General features: G+C 41.8%; 2 protein-coding genes across 3 annotated transcripts; one reads left to right on the top strand and one right to left on the bottom strand.

Annotated features, from left to right (window-relative positions):
• Positions 1-1887: 1887 nt before the first annotated feature.
• Positions 1888-3285, top strand: LOC306920589 (ERO1-like protein beta; the record flags this gene model as incomplete). The annotated part of the gene is made up of 1 exon (XM_079497401.1): positions 1888-3285. One exon carries the CDS (start codon positions 1888-1890, stop codon positions 3283-3285), a length of 1398 nt encoding a protein of 465 aa, XP_079353527.1.
• A 1292-nt stretch (positions 3286-4577) lies between these two features.
• Positions 4578-16003, bottom strand: LOC306920932 (uncharacterized protein). Of its 2 annotated transcripts, XR_013789712.1 has the most exons (12): positions 15650-16003; positions 14718-15015; positions 13053-13233; positions 11997-12192; positions 11488-11767; positions 10129-10383; positions 9821-10007; positions 9322-9564; positions 7522-7693; positions 7011-7168; positions 5821-6613; positions 4578-5560 (listed from the first exon to the last, which is right to left on the bottom strand). XR_013789712.1 is itself a non-coding variant. In XM_079497923.1 (11 exons), exons 1-11 carry the CDS (start codon positions 15751-15753, stop codon positions 6444-6446), a joined length of 2244 nt encoding a protein of 747 aa, XP_079354049.1. In that variant the 5' UTR covers positions 15754-16003; the 3' UTR covers positions 5695-6443. The 2 variants fall into 2 exon arrangements, 1 of the variants encoding a protein (XP_079354049.1); XM_079497923.1 differs by lacking the exon at positions 4578-5560 and having other exon boundaries at positions 5695-6613.
• Positions 16004-16775: the final 772 nt, after the last annotated feature.

Below are 16775 nucleotides of genomic sequence, written 5' to 3'. Positions count from 1 at the left end.
GTACCAACTTCAAATTCGACGCACACGTTCCACACCCCCACAGGGAGTGCAGTGCCCGTTGTCCAGAACCGACACAAAAGGCCTCTGCCCGGGCTCTGGACAGGGCCCCTGCCCAGGCTCCATATATGGAGCTGGCCTGTTCTGGCATCACAGCACTCCATATTTGGGCATGGCCTGACACAGAACTCCATATATAGGAAAAAAGGGACACAGAGAGACAGATACAAATCTCCATATATGGGCATAAATGGGACACAGACAGATGGGTGGAACCAACGGGCACACAAACGGTTCACGTGGTGTTGGGTCAGGTAGTAAAGTCAGCTCAGCTGTTCACCGGTGGCATTTCATGAATCGCGAACGGGGGAGGTCAAACTTTGCTGACCGCTTTAGGAATGCAAACGCAAATACCACATGCACCATGCTGCTACGCTACCTGCATGCTATTTGCACTTTATGTCGCCTAAATTAATTGTTTTATACCCAGATTCGGCACAAACAAGGGACTAAATTAATTTTGCTCTTATGCCACCAAAATATTGAACACCCTACCAACAGTCATTAAGACATGCGAATCCCTTGACTCCTTCAAAACTGCTCTCAAAGGGCGGCTGCAATTCGAAACTGGCCCCCGTAAAATCTGTATGCCCCATCAACCCCTTTTTCCCCTCACTGTATGTTTTTTTTCCCTTTTTACCTCCTATGATGATTTCCTGTTTTTGGCTATATAGAAGTGTATATTCGTACGTCTCTAAATGTTTTGATGAATTTAAAATGGTGGGCCCTATTGTAAACAAGTGTAATGCTTTATGGTGTCGTCCACTCACAGTTAACATTTTTTTTAATATTGAGTTGTACTTGAAATGTACTGTAATTCTGCAAACTGTCAATAAATCAATCAATCAAATTCTGCAAACTGTTAATAAATACTTCAATCAATCAATGAGAAGAAGGTTGTCCTACCTGATAACAGCCTGTAATGTAATAGGCCTATTCTAAACTCAAGCTTACAGCGCCCCCCTGTGGATCCAGACCATATTGTAACATTCTGAACAGAAGCTTGAATATTGTGCATATTTTAACACTATTCCAGCTGTGGTGACTATGCAGTGGTTCCCTACTATTTTAATTTCAAGGACCCCCCAGGTTAGGCTAACGATGAGCATTAGGACACAGACCCTCATTTTGATAGAATGTCTCAGGGACCCTAATCTACACTGTAAAATGCAGCACTGTAAATTATTCAATCATTTCGATATTTTTCAGAAACGTTGCAGACGTATACAAGGTTGCAGCGCGGCACAAAGTGAGATCTTGTAGATCTGCTATTTTTTGAATAGCCAATAAGCCAACATATAAATGGTGGTTAAAATGCCATATTAACTACTTTTGATGGTGACCCCTGGAACCCCCCCAAGGACCCCTTGTGGTCCCTAGACAGCACGTTGAGAAACACTGGGTGGTAAGACAAAACTAGACTCCCTCACAGCTGATGTCAGCCGTTGCTAGGATACAGGTATGGAAAACAAGTGCACTCTCTGTTCTATATTTGGAAACATAAAGCACGTCTCAGCCAATCACAATGCGAGGTCCGAAGTAATTGTGATGTCACCACCTATATAAAAGCTGCTATTGGAGTAGCCATTGATGCTTTTTGTGATGTTAGCCTGCTGTTTCCTCTAGATGTTGAAAGGAGCGACAATGCCGTGAAGACATCATTTTGTTTGGATTGACTAATTCCAACTTTCTGAAATGCCTCAGAAGCTGACTTGATCGTTGCAGAGAGGGGGTTAGCCAACCTAGCTTAGAACAGTATTTTGTATAGGGCCTATAACAGTATATCACAGCTTATCAATGATGATGTGGAGAATCAAATTGACTTTACAGATGCTCGGCATTCTCTTTCTACTGTGGCTTTTGGTCTGGTTTCAACACCACCAAAGACACAACGGCAACACAGGACATTCATCTTCCAGCAGCAGTCAGAGGAATCAAAGCTGTTTCTGTCACCTGACGGGGGTCCTCGACGACTGTTTCTGCGACATCGAGAGCATCGACGCCGTCAACAACTTCCAGATCTACCCTCAAATCAAGACACTCCTGGAGAGAGACTACTTCAGATACTACAAGGTCAACCTGCAACGACCGTGTCCCTTCTGGCCGGACGATGGACAGTGTTTCATCAAGGACTGCAACGTAGAGCCTTGCCCACCGAGTCAAATCCCAGATGGAATGAAATTATCACGCACGTCAGACATGACAGATTGTGACCAGACAAACGAGCTGGGAGCCATCAACAGCACTCTGAGTAGCCAGAGTAAAGAGGCGTTTGTGGACTGGGCACGACACGACGACGCCCAGGACAACTTCTGTGAGCTGGACGACGAGACCTCTCCGGACGCCGAGTATGTGGACCTTCTGTTGAACCCTGAGCGTTACACCGGATACAAAGGCCCCTCCGCCTGGAGGGTGTGGAACACCATCTACGAGGAGAACTGCTTCAAGCCCAGGTCGGTGTACCGACCACTGATCCCTCTGGCACCCAGCAACAGGGGCGGTGATGACGCGGAGGGTTTCTACAACTGGCTGGAAGGCGTGTGTTTAGAGAAGAGGGTTTTTTACAGGCTGATCTCCGGCCTCCACAGCAGCATCAGCATCCACCTCAGTGCCGAGTATCTGTTAGACGACATTTGGGGTGAACAAAGGTGGGGCCCGAACGTCGAGGAGTTTCGTCGACGTTTTGACCCGGACGAGACGGAAGGCCAAGAAGGAATGCGGCGCCTGAAGAATCTCTACATCCTGTACCTGATCGAGCTGAGGGCTCTGTCCAAGGTGGCGCCCTACTTTGAACGGGCCTTTGTCAATCTGTACACCGGAAATGCCACTGAAGACGGCGCCACCAAGGAACTGCTGCTACAGCTTTTGAATGCAACCAAAGCTTTCCCAATGCACTTTGATGAGAGGTCCATGTTTGCGGGCAACCAGACCGAAGCCAAAGTGTTAAAGGAGGAGTTCCGTCTTCATTTCAAGAACATCTCCAGGATCATGGATTGCGTTGGCTGTAGTAGGTGCCGTCTTTGGGGAAAGCTGCAGACTCAGGGTCTAGGCACGGCTCTGAAGATCCTGTTCTCTGAGAAGGAGATCGAGAGCCTTCCAGAACACAGCCCTTCTCAAGGCTTCCAGCTCACTAGACAAGAGCTCGGTGCCTTACTCAACGGTTTCGGCAGGTTGTCCACCAGTATACACCAACTCCAAAATTTCCGTTCCTTACTGGAGAAGAAGTAATAGTTGTCCCTCCTATGGCCTATTTTATCCTAATCCAGAATAGTATTAGGGACAATCAGGCCGTGGTTGACAAATTACTTAAAAGTATAGATAATGTATTCCTGGTCAGATATTATTAAAGGGACACTTAACCCTTTTTGTAAAAAAATATGTTAATGATGTTTAGAAGATTTAGAACACGTTCCCGGGGTCTTTATATGTTTAATATGTGGTTTTAGATATTTTATATTTTAGCAGTGTCCATGATGTCATGGAAACTGGGCTCACTTGCTTCCTGGACTACATGTTGTGCCTCCCCCTATCCACAAGGAGGAGCAGTGCACCAAACAAAGCATTTTGGGTCCAGGAAGGAAGTGAGCTCAGTGCTAAAATCTAAAATATCTAAAACTACAGATATTACACACATAAAGGCGCCAGGAAAGTGTTCCCTTTAAGTACAAGTGAAAGTTGCCCATACATTTATTTACTTAATTTAAAGTACTAGTCATTGCTTTTAAAAATACTTAAGTGTTCAAACTTAAGTATTCAAAAGTACAACAAGCTAATTTTATTTATGATCTGCATCGCTGTATTTCATTTACAGAACCTACAGTATTACCTAACTAATCTGAAACCACCTAATGACTTTTAGAACCACTACGATTCACACAACCTTACCTATAGAAATGCATAACAACGTCAGCATAGAAATGCAATCAAATCAACAGAAAATTACAGCCATTTATCAATTTTATGTTTATATCATTTAAACAGTAATGTTAGCTGTAACTCTAGCTGAATGAAAAAAGGTCAGTCATTAGCTTACATTTTTATTTGAGTAAAGCCCTTGCCAGCTACCTTTTTCTTTTTTCTGGCATCCCAATTTATATAGTAGGTTGTGGCTTTGGCGGAGAATGCAGACATGATGCTGTATTACACCACACACACGTAGGTTAACCATCAAATTCAGGGTCAAATTCTTACCTGCCCTATGACAACTGCAAGGACCACTTTCAGATGAGCGGGCGCAGTAGCCTTCCCCTCCAAAGAACTCAAGGTTCAACGTTTCTTAATTGTGTATGGGTACATAGTATACTACATACTACATTGTACAGTGTAAGATTATTGTTTTAATGTTCCTCACACTGTAGCATTAACTATTACTATATACCGTATGGGAAATTGCACCGAAAACATAATGTTTTCCACTACTAAAAACCAAATGAGTCCAATATAAGATGCGTCTGTTGTCCTATTGTTTTAACAAGATAACAAAAAGATTAGCGGAGATACAAATAACCTGTTCGTTACGTTTATTAAATGAAAAATAAAGACAATAAAAGTAATCAACTTAGTTAAAGGGTACTCAAAACTATAATGCAACATAATCACAGACAGTGATCAAAACAATAAAGCGGTCAACAAAAAACCGACACAATTCGACACACCCTCTCTCTGTTATGTTGAACAAGTGCTCCTTAAGATGAAACGGCGTGCATGCCCGTGACCTGATTATCCACCATCACCAGCACGTGACTGTGCATTAATAACATTAAGCTAATAACAATAAGAATTGAATTGAAACATAAAGATTGTAATAACCACATTCATGGCTCATACACTGTAATAATGATATCCTTGGAGCTGACCACCTGCTGCGGTTGACTGTGAATGTGATGTCACAGGAGATGGCATCTCCGTGAAGCGAAAAGAAAGAAAATGTCTGTGAAAGACGCAAAGACCAATGGGAGTATTATTTGGAGCAGCTACATGCATCGTTGCGTCTTTCGCTGGCTTTGACAATGGATGGTAGACTGCGTCACTGCGTTTGCCCGTGCGAACGCAATCGGCCAAGACAATCAATGAATGCTTCAGGAGGTGGAGACAGGATCGTGGCAGCGGTGGCCGAACGGATAGCGGCGCGGTCTAGATACCGGAAGGTTCCCAGTTCGAATCAGCCGTCCGACACGTTAAAATTACCACCGATGAAATGCCCTTGAACAAGGCATCAACCACTACGATGAAATGTGTTCTATGAGCAGGGCCTGGCTGGAAACAAGTTCTTGAGCTTAGCCCAGATACCCTGGGTAAATATAGATTTCATTTCATTTCATTTCATCCAATGCTGCAGCATCTACTCCTAACGATGCTCTTATGTTGAGAGTTTTGAGTGGTGCCAAGATAGTAGGTCCACCAGCACCACCACCGCCTGCCCCTCCAGGGGGGGCGTCTGGTTTACTTTGGTGTGTCACTCACAAGCTCACCCGTGTCCAGATCGTTGCCGTCAGGCAGAAACCTTGTATTTCACAAGCTCACCCGTGTCCAGATCGTTGCCGTCAGGCAGCAACCTTGTATTTCACAAGCTCACCCGTGTCCAGATCGTTGCCGTCAGGCAGCAACCTTGTATTTCACAAGCTCACCCGTGTCCAGATCGTTGCCGTCAGGCAGCAACCTTGTATTTCACAAGCTCACCCGTGTCCAGATCGTTGCCGTCAGGCAGCAACCTTGTATTTCACAAGCTCACCCGTGTCCAGATCGTTGCCGTCAGGCAGAAACCTTGTATTTCCATGTTTTTCCCCGTAAATTAAAGCCCTACTTTGAAATGTTGTGGAGTGAAAGTCATATGTATCCAGTATCCAGCAACACAACTGTGACCAGATTTGACTGAGAGACTGTCATCGCGCAAATTCCAGCTTTTCACCAGAGGAGAAAAACCTTTTTTTTTTTTTTCAACAATGAGTTTATAGCACAGGCAGACTCTTCACATACTAGAGCATGTCTGAAATAAGTGTCTGAGCTGAAATCGACATGTAAATATGAAATAAATGCTTAAACATGTAGCTAGGTGTAATGTTAGAGACCACAGAAGTGAACCTTTCAAGCCTGTTTTCTCAACTCGCTGTTTCTCTGCAAGACATTACTCTATAAGCCATATCTCCAAAACTGGTGGGTCAAACTGAACAACCAATATGTCAATTTGAAGCTATGATTCCCTGCTTTCATATGACATGACAAAACGAAAATTCAAAAAAAAATCAATGGCAGTCCCTCAGTCAAATTTAGTCACAAATACTTGAGTAAATATGTCCAGAACTCAAGTAAATGTACTTTACGTTACTGTCCACCACCGAGTTTAACACGAGACGGCATCTTTGCCTTCTCTTGGTCCTGACGGTTGGTCACTGCCAACCCTGAACACCGGAATCCTTCTCTTGGTCCTGATGGTTGGTCACTGCCAACCCTGAACACCGGAATCCAGGAACAGCCACTGCTTTCATCTCAGCCACAAAGGTAGAAGGGGCATGGATGACCTCGTTAAAGAGGAGGTCTGTAAGTTCAGTGACATACTCTACAATACAGGAGAGAGCACATGACATTGCATAGTTACATTTGTATGGTATCAACTGCGTTGACTTTAACCCATTTTGGGCGGGAACCCCTTTTGGTGTTAGCATTATGTTATGCTTTGGCTATTGAAAAATAGCAGATCTACAAGCTCGTAGCGCGCCACCGAGTGGCGCGCTACGAGCTTGTAGGTCTGCTATTTTTGAAAAATCGAAGAACGACGGACATAGAAACATAGCTTTTTCAGAAAACTGTCAGGATGTAGAAGACATTTTTAGAATCTGATCTCAGGTCAAAATGGGTGAACGGTTACCAAAGTAATGTAGTCCTACGTCTCATCGCTCTGGTTGTGCCAACACCTAGTCATGCATAATATATGGTAGTATGGGAGATATACTAACCATTAGTGCTGTTGGTCTTATTATCCATATTAGACACAACATAATCCCCTCTCTTGGCCATGGGAATCTCTATGTTCAACTGCTGCTCTGCTGTATAAACAGTCCTCGCCTGGCTACGCGCAGAATGTTCGTTGAAATGCAATGCGGCCAGGTAAAGCCTGAAACGAGAAGGAGATTACTCTAGTTAGCTACGGTAAATAGCTAGATGCAAAACTTTTACTTTGATTGGTAACAGTGCCTGGAAAATACACCAAGAATACACCAATAGGTACAGTATTCTCAAATAAAATATTTGAACTTAATTTTGGGCAACTGTTAAAATCTTTTCAAAAACAGCAGATCTACAAGCTCACAATCGCAATGCGTTGTGAGCTTGTAGCTATTTCTGGCATTTTTTTTAAAAATATAGGTCTCAAGTGGTTAAGTGCATTAGGTTTTCACTTGCACAATATAAACTACAGCACTCTGGAGCTCTACATAACATTGACAACATTATTGCTATACAATTTACCTGCAAAGCATCCCTAAGTATGAATAGATCACGTTCTTTGGTGCCAATCGCTGAATCACTTTGTGGAACCCTTCCAAGGTAGATGATTGATACACAGGTCTCAGCTTCTTCACGTCACTAAGAACACGCTTGTTCATTAGTACCCTCTCCAGCTTGCAGATGGCCTTTGTTGCTAGGGGGAGAAGAGAGAATAACAACAAAGACATAAACAACCACAGATCTAACCGACTTCACACCGCACTCCCTCGCCTCCTGTCAACGGATTCGTATGAAAATCAACCGATAATCACCAGTAGGATACTTATCACTCGAATGCAATCGAGCCAGCAGGCTCGCCTGGAGCCGACTGGCTGTGATTAGGAAACGCTGAGACGTCCGGTGTGGCATTGGTCGCGTTGTCCGACTATTACTAACCCTAACTCTAACCCCTTACTAACCCTAACCTCAGTCTTAACCGGCCACGTAAGTCCCCTAACCTCATATCAGTCTTAACCGGCTATGCAAGTCCGTTTCACGATGTTTTCACTTCCGCGGCAGTACATGCAGTAGGCTCCAGGCGAGCCTGCTGGCTCGATTGCATTCCAGTGATATGTAACCTACTGGTGATTATCGGTAGTGATATGTAACCTACTGGTGATTATCGGTTGATAACTATAGTGATATGTAACCTACTGGTGATTATCGGTTGATAACTATAGTGATATGTAACATACTGGTGATTATCGGTTGATAAATATAGTGATATGTAACCTACTGGTGATTATCGGTTGATAACTATAGTGATATGTAACCTACTGGTGATTATCGGTTGATAACTATAGTGATATGTAACCTACTGGTGATTATCGGTTGATAACTATAGTGATATGTAACCTACTGGTGATTATCGGTTGATAACTATAGTGATATGTAACATACTGGTGATTATCGGTTGATAACTATAGTGATATGTAACGTACTGGTGATTATCGGTTGATAACTATAGTGATATGTAACCTACTGGTGATTATCGGTTGATAACTATAGTGATATGTAACCTACTGGTGATTATCGGTTGATAACTATAGTGATATGTAACATACTGGTGATTATCGGTTGATAACTATAGTGATATGTAACCTACTGGTGATTATCGGTTGATAACTATAGTGATATGTAACATACTGGTGATTATCGGTTGATAACTATAGTGATATGTAACGTACTGGTGATTATCGGTTGATAACTATAGTGATATGTAACCTACTGGTGATTATCGGTTGATAACTATAGTGATATGTAACGTACTGGTGATTATCGGTTGATAACTATAGTGATATGTAACGTACTGGTGATTATCGGTTGATAACTATAGTGATATGTAACCTACTGGTGATTATCGGTTGATAACTATAGTGATATGTAACGTACTGGTGATTATCGGTTGATAACTATAGTGATATGTAACGTACTGGTGATTATCGGTTGATAACTTTACCGAGTGATATGTAACGTACTGGTGATTATCGGTTGATAACTATAGTGATATGTAACGTACTGGTGATTATCGGTTGATAACTTTACCGAGTGATATGTAACCTACTGGTGATTATCGGTTGATAACTATAGTGATATGTAACATACTGGTGATTATCGGTTGATAACTTTACAGAGTGATATGTGGTTCTCGAGATGCATGAAGGAAAGATACGCACACACAGGCACGCAGAGATTGGTCGACTCGTCATTTATATTTCCAGCGTTTTTAAAATGATCTGTCTGTCTATAAATTACAAAACTGCTATTGAATAGGAGGCGTACCAGGCTTCAGCCACTTGTTGTTGTCAGTGGAAGGTGGGTGGAGGCACGTGGGGAAGAGTGGATTTTCATGGACGTGCACATTCTGGATGTGTTTGAGAAGAGATGTCCACTTGGCCACTATTTCCTCTCCACGGGATGAACTGGTTGCTGACCAGTAGAGGTGATTTCTGATACTCTTCTTCCACAAGTTGACCTTATGGCAGTCCTCCTCCGTAGAGATGGCATCCACTTTCTTGGTGAGTTCTGAGAACAGTTTGAAACTGTTATTAGACATTTTTATACAGTGAGTGTTAATCACTTTGAACCTGGCGTAACTATTTGTACTTTTCATTCTAGGAAAAAAGAGAGAAAACAAAATACAAGAAAAATACAAAATTCTAATATTGTGATAAGTTGCGATGAAATGTGTTATGAGCTTGACGCTATTTCGGAAATTATTATTATTATTGTTGTTACGTTACACAAGATTGGCTGTGCTACATTTCCCAAGATAACCTACCTTTACATAAATGCCACACATCATAATAGTGGTCAATGTCTGGTTTCTGTTCCTGGAGAAAGTTTTGAACCTGGGTGTGTCTGTCCGTCACCAGGGAAGCCACTTTGACACCAGATCTTTCAAGAAATTCCAGACTCCGGATTAGCCCTTCCTTTTCCATACAGACACCGTTTTCGCCCTCATTGCTCTGTGTATCATAAAGAGACACACGCATATAAAGAGATTAATAACACCAGATCTGCCTCCTTGAGGGTCTGCGCTCTGAATTAGCACATTTAGTCTAGTTTGTTTTCTACCTGTTTATTTACCTGTACCAGCTGCATATGAACTATTTTGTTTGTGTTGAGATCCATCAAGGAGTATGAGCCGTACATTGTGCCATGGTGTGGACTGTCATCTCTCATATGACCACCAAGAGATACCGCCTTCCTCTGTTTCAGTCCCTCAAGCAGGTCGTTCTGCTGTGATCGCCATTTATGCAGCACAGAAGGCAGGATGTAGTTGTGCACGTGATGTTGATGTGCCGTTCCGTTGATGGTTCTCACGTGCATTGCATTGAGCACCTGTAATACAAAATCATGAATAATAACTAGGGGGTGCACGATTATGAAATTATGACTGATATTCCGATCTCCGATTATTTGCAGGGTCATATCTGCCGATACCGATTCTGACCGATTCCGATATTATACAGAGGACCACAATGGAAACAAGCCTTAGGGGCTTGGCCCAAAGCCTGTTAATAAAGTATTCAGTCAATCAATAAATAAATAGCCTACAGATACTCTTTTCCAAGTGTCTGACTACTACTGAATGAGATGAGTACACAAATTAAATGTAGAAAAATGTAGTTGTTTATTTTACTTATCTTTGAAACATCAATCATCATATTTGATTTGGCTTTTGTTCTAGACTAGAGTTACTAGACACTTTTGATTTATATTGAACTCATTGATGAATTTTAAATTTAATTTTCTTTGCTGCTGAAAATCGATTATTTAAATTATCGGGATTGTTTTGAGACCGATCCGATCCGGGCGATTCCGATTATGCTACCGATTATCCCATTTTGGGCGGGAACCCCTTTTGATGTTAACATTCTGTTATGCTTTAGCTATTGAAAAATAGCAGATCTACAAGCTCATAGCGCGCCACCGAGTGGCGCGCTACGAGCTTGTAGGTCTGCTATTTTTGAAAGATCGAAGAACGACTGACATAGAAACATAGCTTTTTCAGAAAACTGTCAGGATGTAGAAGACATTTTTAGAATCTGATCTCAGGTCAAAATGGATTATATCGTGCATCGCGAATAATAACCTAATGTACCACTCCCCACTCTAGCAGTATAGAATGCACTGCAACAGTGTTCAACATGGTAGGGCTGCAACTATTATTTTATCGATTATTTTTTTGATTTGATTTTGATTTCTTTATGATATAATGAAGCAGTTTTTTAAACTATTTGTAATTTGACGTGCTTTGTAATGAATTAGTTTAATCATAGTATAACAATGTACTACATCCACGATCCCACTGTGGCACTGTGGGTGCCCTGGCCATAGAAACCAAAATGTGAGTACTGTAGCGTACGGTTTTACCAGAGAGAGGATGTGAGTACTGTAGCGTACGGTTTTACCAGAGAGAGGATGTCATTGTTTTTTACTAACCTTGTTAGTCTGGACGAAAGAAGAGCCCGTGTAGTAGACAGCGGCGGACAAGTGTAGATTCCCCGCTGGAGTGCTGCCCAAAAGTGGTTGACTATTCCATTTTCTGATGTATAAGCAACTCTGGTGGAGGCACACCTGGGTCACAGAAAGGAATGTTCCGTTTACAAACGTATGCACCTTGCAGACTCTCCAGCATTTGGGGCAGACGTTAAAAAGGTCAAGCAGGCAATCCTCGTACACCAAGTACTTTGCCATGTCCTGCGGTGTCTTGGTTGGTGCTCTGTTGACAAAGAAAACCACAGGCAACAAACACAATAATTGTAGTGTATCATTTCTAATTTCACACATTCATAGCGAAATGACATGGCATAGAATCTTTGCATGAGCATAAAATAAATGCAGAAAATCAAATGTTAAGGAATAGAGTTTCCCATTATAATAAATAATCTATAACAAAGTTATATTATTATCAAACTCAGATCTATACAGTAACAAACAAATTCACTTACTGTTGAGTGGTGGTGTCATTCATTTCAGACGCGCTGGGGAGGCAGGTGGAGTCAACGGGAAATGCAAAGTGGGAGCTGATTTCAGAGTCCTCAGAAGAGGGACACTCCAAGTGAGGTCGCTTTGTTGGTGGGCCATCAGATGGTACCTCTTTTGGCTCAAGTGTAGATGAAGAACTGGCTAACGTAGCTTGAAACCCTGGAACATATACATTTGGAATATTATATTTACTGCGACTCTGCAATTGGCCACTACTATGAATGACACCTGTCAAACAGGCATACTAATGAACCACTTTCACCCTGGCATCCATACGGTATTTTATGCCATGTCATTATGAGCATAATGCATGACGTGTCATGTGCTTGTATATCAGCTATTTGTGAATGTTTTTGTAAAGGGTCTAAGTGGTTAACTGACGATGAATATGTATTTTAGAGAAGAATCTGAACATGCTTTTGTAAACTGTGTAACATATACCGTCTGTGTTCAATGACTAATGGATTGGTTCTAGTCTCTCCTGTATGAAAATACATTTTCAGGTCGGACACACCAATTTCATCCAATCAGTTGAGAGCACCACCCATTTATCAGCTTCAACCGAAGCTGTTCCAGTTCCAATTCTTTGGGGTGTGAGACCCCCGTTTCTGAAGAAACACTCTATAGCAGTGGTTCTCAACCAGCGGTCTGGGGACCACCAGTGGTCCTTGAGGGGGTTCCAGGTTGTCTCCAGTTAAATTATGGAGAGTTGGTAACCAAATTAACCCTTATATGAAGATCTTAGATTTGCCAAAAGCATGTACTTGTAGACAAAATCTTATCCAATGACAACAAAATATTCTTTAGTTCTGGATCTGAGAGGACAAATCTCATCAAATGGTGGTCCGTGGCTCAAATTCGGAATAAATAATGGGCCTTGATATGAAAAACTAAGGTTGAAAACCACTGGCAATGCGTACTATGGGAATATAAAGCAATGTAATGCTTATGAATATGAATGAACAATTTACAACACATTCCATGTCTGCAGACCGACTAAGCTTGATCTCTACACAAACCTGTATTCTCTCTGTTGCTTTGTTGTATTATTTTAGACAGTTGTTGTTGCTTTAGGAGTGCGTCCACAGTCCTCTTCCGCACAACAAAGCCTACGAGTTCCGTTTGACATCCAACTTCTCTGGTGACTTTGTTCGTGTTGTCACTTCCGCACACCGTCTCTCTTGTGGTTGGAGGGGGCCACTTTGAGAAAACACAACAGTTGAAATGACTTTACTAAAGAGTCAAACGTACTGATTATGCATAAAATACATTATAATATATACATTTGTTTGTACCTCCTGACCAATAATACCCTTGTAAAACTTACAAGCTTTCCAATAACTTCCAACTTCCCTCCCTTTTCCATTGTGGGGTCCCGGGATAATACAATTACAACTCTAATTATGTGCTAGTAGAAGGAATCTCTCTGTCTGTGTGTCTCAGTTGACATAAGCAATTTACCTCATTAAAACAACATGCATTGTTTGCTGTTGTTGCTCCTGTGTCGTGTTCATTTTACAGTTTACTTTTAGGGCATTCCACACCAAGCTCGACAACTATAATAAATAACTACTATAAATCTTTTTAAAAATATTTCTACGTCAAGTGGATCACAGACTCCACACGTTAATTATAACGACATCTGCGTGGATTCTCTCATAGTTACAGTTACTGCAGTTATCGTGCTTTGTATGGACAGCCCATTCATACTGTGGACTGGCCTAGAACGAACAGGCAAAGACGGAAAAGTAAGGATGAAACAGTACAAAATTATAATACAGTACAAAACGATATTGTCCTGTTGGGGGAAAAAAACCTTGTATCTCCATGTTTCAAGTAACTGTTTTTCTATAAATTAACGCCCTACTTCATCATGGCGAGAAAGGCACTTACAGGTGGCTCCAATTTGGAACTGGCCCCTTTAAAGAAATCCAAGCCCATCACCACAAATGCCCCCCCCCCCCCCCCTCCCTTCAACTGTTTACTGTAACCTACATATTTTTCTTTTTGATTAGTAGTTTGTTTATGCATGGTAGTCTATTGTATATTTGCCTGTCAATAAATGTTTCTATGAATTGAATACTCAGGACGCCAATGGAAGCAAGCCATAGTAGTGCTTTATTGGGTTCAATCATTTTAGCATTGTATAATTTGCATTTTTACTGTACTCTTCTGTGCTTTTGTTTAAAGCAGTGGTTTTCAACCAGTGGTCCTTGAGGGGGTTCCAGGTGGTCCCCAGCTAAATGATGGAGAGTTGTTAACCAAATGGACCCTTATAGATCTTTAACTCTTGAGAGCGTAAAAGGAAACCAAATGGACCTTAAAGGTCTCCACACACTGGGCGCCAATCGGATGCGAATTCGGATTTTTAGCTGCGTTTCTCCATCGGTGTGCAACCACCTTCACGGGTTGTTAAACGTCTGCCTTACTTAATTTACAAGATGTAGAATAATTGTTATTTTGAACGTTTGCCTGTTATCTCTCCTAATGGTATCACATCAATACAGCATGGAATTGGGGAAAAGATCATATTCAACGATAACAAAATATTCTTTCGTTTTTGGGTCTGAGAGGCTAAATCTCATGAAATGGTGGTGGTCCGTGGCTCAAACATCGAATAAATAATGGGCCTTGCTATGAAAATGGTTGAAAACCAGTGTGTTAAAGTATTCAATCAAGCCTACAGTCTTTGGTGACGGGCACGTTGCTCTGCTGACGGTGGTACTGGTACCAGTAGTACCAGATGATGGACGGTGGCTGGCAGGGAGGAAGATGGTGGGCGCAGCATCTTTCGCCAGCATTAGCGGCTTATCCGTGTATCCCATCTGTCTGCGGTGGTAGTTGTCAAAGCTATCCGGCGTGAAGTGTTCATTGCAGAGGCGGGTGTTTGTGCTGATCTTCAGCTCTGCTGCTCCTGGTCCTTTTTTACTAGCACCACCCTGCTGGTCCTGGACGTGGTGGCGTTTCACAAAGTCAATCCACCTGATTGATTAAAAATCACACCCGTGTGAACTGAGTGGTGCAACTGTTCACACACACTACGTCACACACTAACCATAGCAACCATGCTCACCTGTACGTGGCCCCACGTACAGGTACACACATACATAGACACATAGATACAGACAAAGCTGGTTATTGGAGTGGTTTGCACCACTCAAAAATGTGATTTCACAGTATGTAGAAGAATGGGTACATTTCAAACGAAAGCACAAGTCAATACAAAAACTGTTACTGTGGACAATACCACGAATATGATTAAGCATTACACTTGTTTACAACAGGGTCGACCATTTTCAATTCATCAAAATATTTACTGAGACATGCAAATATACACTTAGGCTATATTAAAAAACAAAAAACAAAACAGGAAATCAAGAAAGTACATACTGTACATGTAGCCTACAGTATGGGGAGAAAGGGAGGGGGGGCAGGGCTGATTGATTGATTGAAGTATTTATTAACAGTTTGCAGAATTACAGTACATTTCAAGCACAACTCAATACAAAAACTGTTAACTGTGAGTGGACGACCCAATTAAAAGCACTATACTTGTTTACAAGAGGGTCCACCTTGTTCAATTCATCATTCATGCTCTCGATCAGACTTTATTTACCTCTTCCTCAACTCTTCGTTCTTTGGGAATTTGAACAGGCCAGCCTGGCCAGCGACGGGACTGCTCTGACAGCCATGGAAGATGCACTTGCGCACGTTAGGCATAGTAGTAACCTGGCTTTGACCTTAGTGTGGAACTAAACTAACATATATATGTGGCTAGAAGAAGAACTAACTAAAGCATTAGTTCAGTTCACTTCGCAGTTTTTCGCAGAGGTGTGGTTGCTCCGACAAAAAAAAGTGTAATCTTTAATATGAATCCGGTTTATCCAATAACCCTTTTGAACACTTTAAATTGGTACATCATCTCTATTTTTATTCCAACTCAGCATCAGTAGAGCAATCTCTGCTAAATGTTATGCTGCTGCAATACAAACAAACCGGATACGGATATTAGTAGACGGACTTCTTCGCCAGAGCGTGATTTCTTTCTACGTCCGATTTTAGACAGAGACCTTCGCCAGCTCAGGCTCAGGGGGACGAGGTGGTTTTAATAGCATGGCTTAAGTTAATAGCATCTATTTCTTGTTTTTATTTGTTTGTTTTTTATATGTATTTTTACTAGTTATCTGCGTCAAGAGTCAACTGAAGAAAGACAAGGCATCAACTCATATTCCATAAACTCCAGTCCGTTTGGCGGCGGCAATGCTCTTCTAAACCGCTCTGTTCTAAACGCTATCCAGACAGTGTTGCCATGGCCGCTTATTATAAGCGACTTTGGGCTTGTTTGCTTATAAATATTTTTAGTTGCTGTTTTGGGAGGCGTTGTTGCCTAATGTTGTTGTTGTTTGGTACACCCACACACCCACTACATCGGGTGCTTAAAACCAGGGTTACATTTTCAAGTCAAGGAACCCCCAAATGAATATATATATTGTCTGCGGACCACCATCTGAAAACATGTTATGCCAGGAACCCCCAGATACAAGATTTGTGTTCATTTTTCAAATGTACTAAAATATTTTTTTATAGTAGATCTACAAGCTCACAACGTTGTGAGCTTGTAGATCTGCTATTTTAAAATAGCAGCGTGTATTTAGTGCTCGCTCGCTTCGTTTGGTTTTCATAGACCTGGTCGCTTATTTCTCTCACAAACTCTGGCAACACTGTATCCAGACCGGATAATC

The sequence above is a fragment of the Electrona antarctica genome (genome assembly GCF_951216825.1).
Source record: "Electrona antarctica genome assembly, chromosome: 3".
NCBI lineage: Eukaryota > Metazoa > Chordata > Actinopteri > Myctophiformes > Myctophidae > Electrona > Electrona antarctica.
This window is presented reverse-complemented; position numbering and strand designations above follow the sequence as displayed.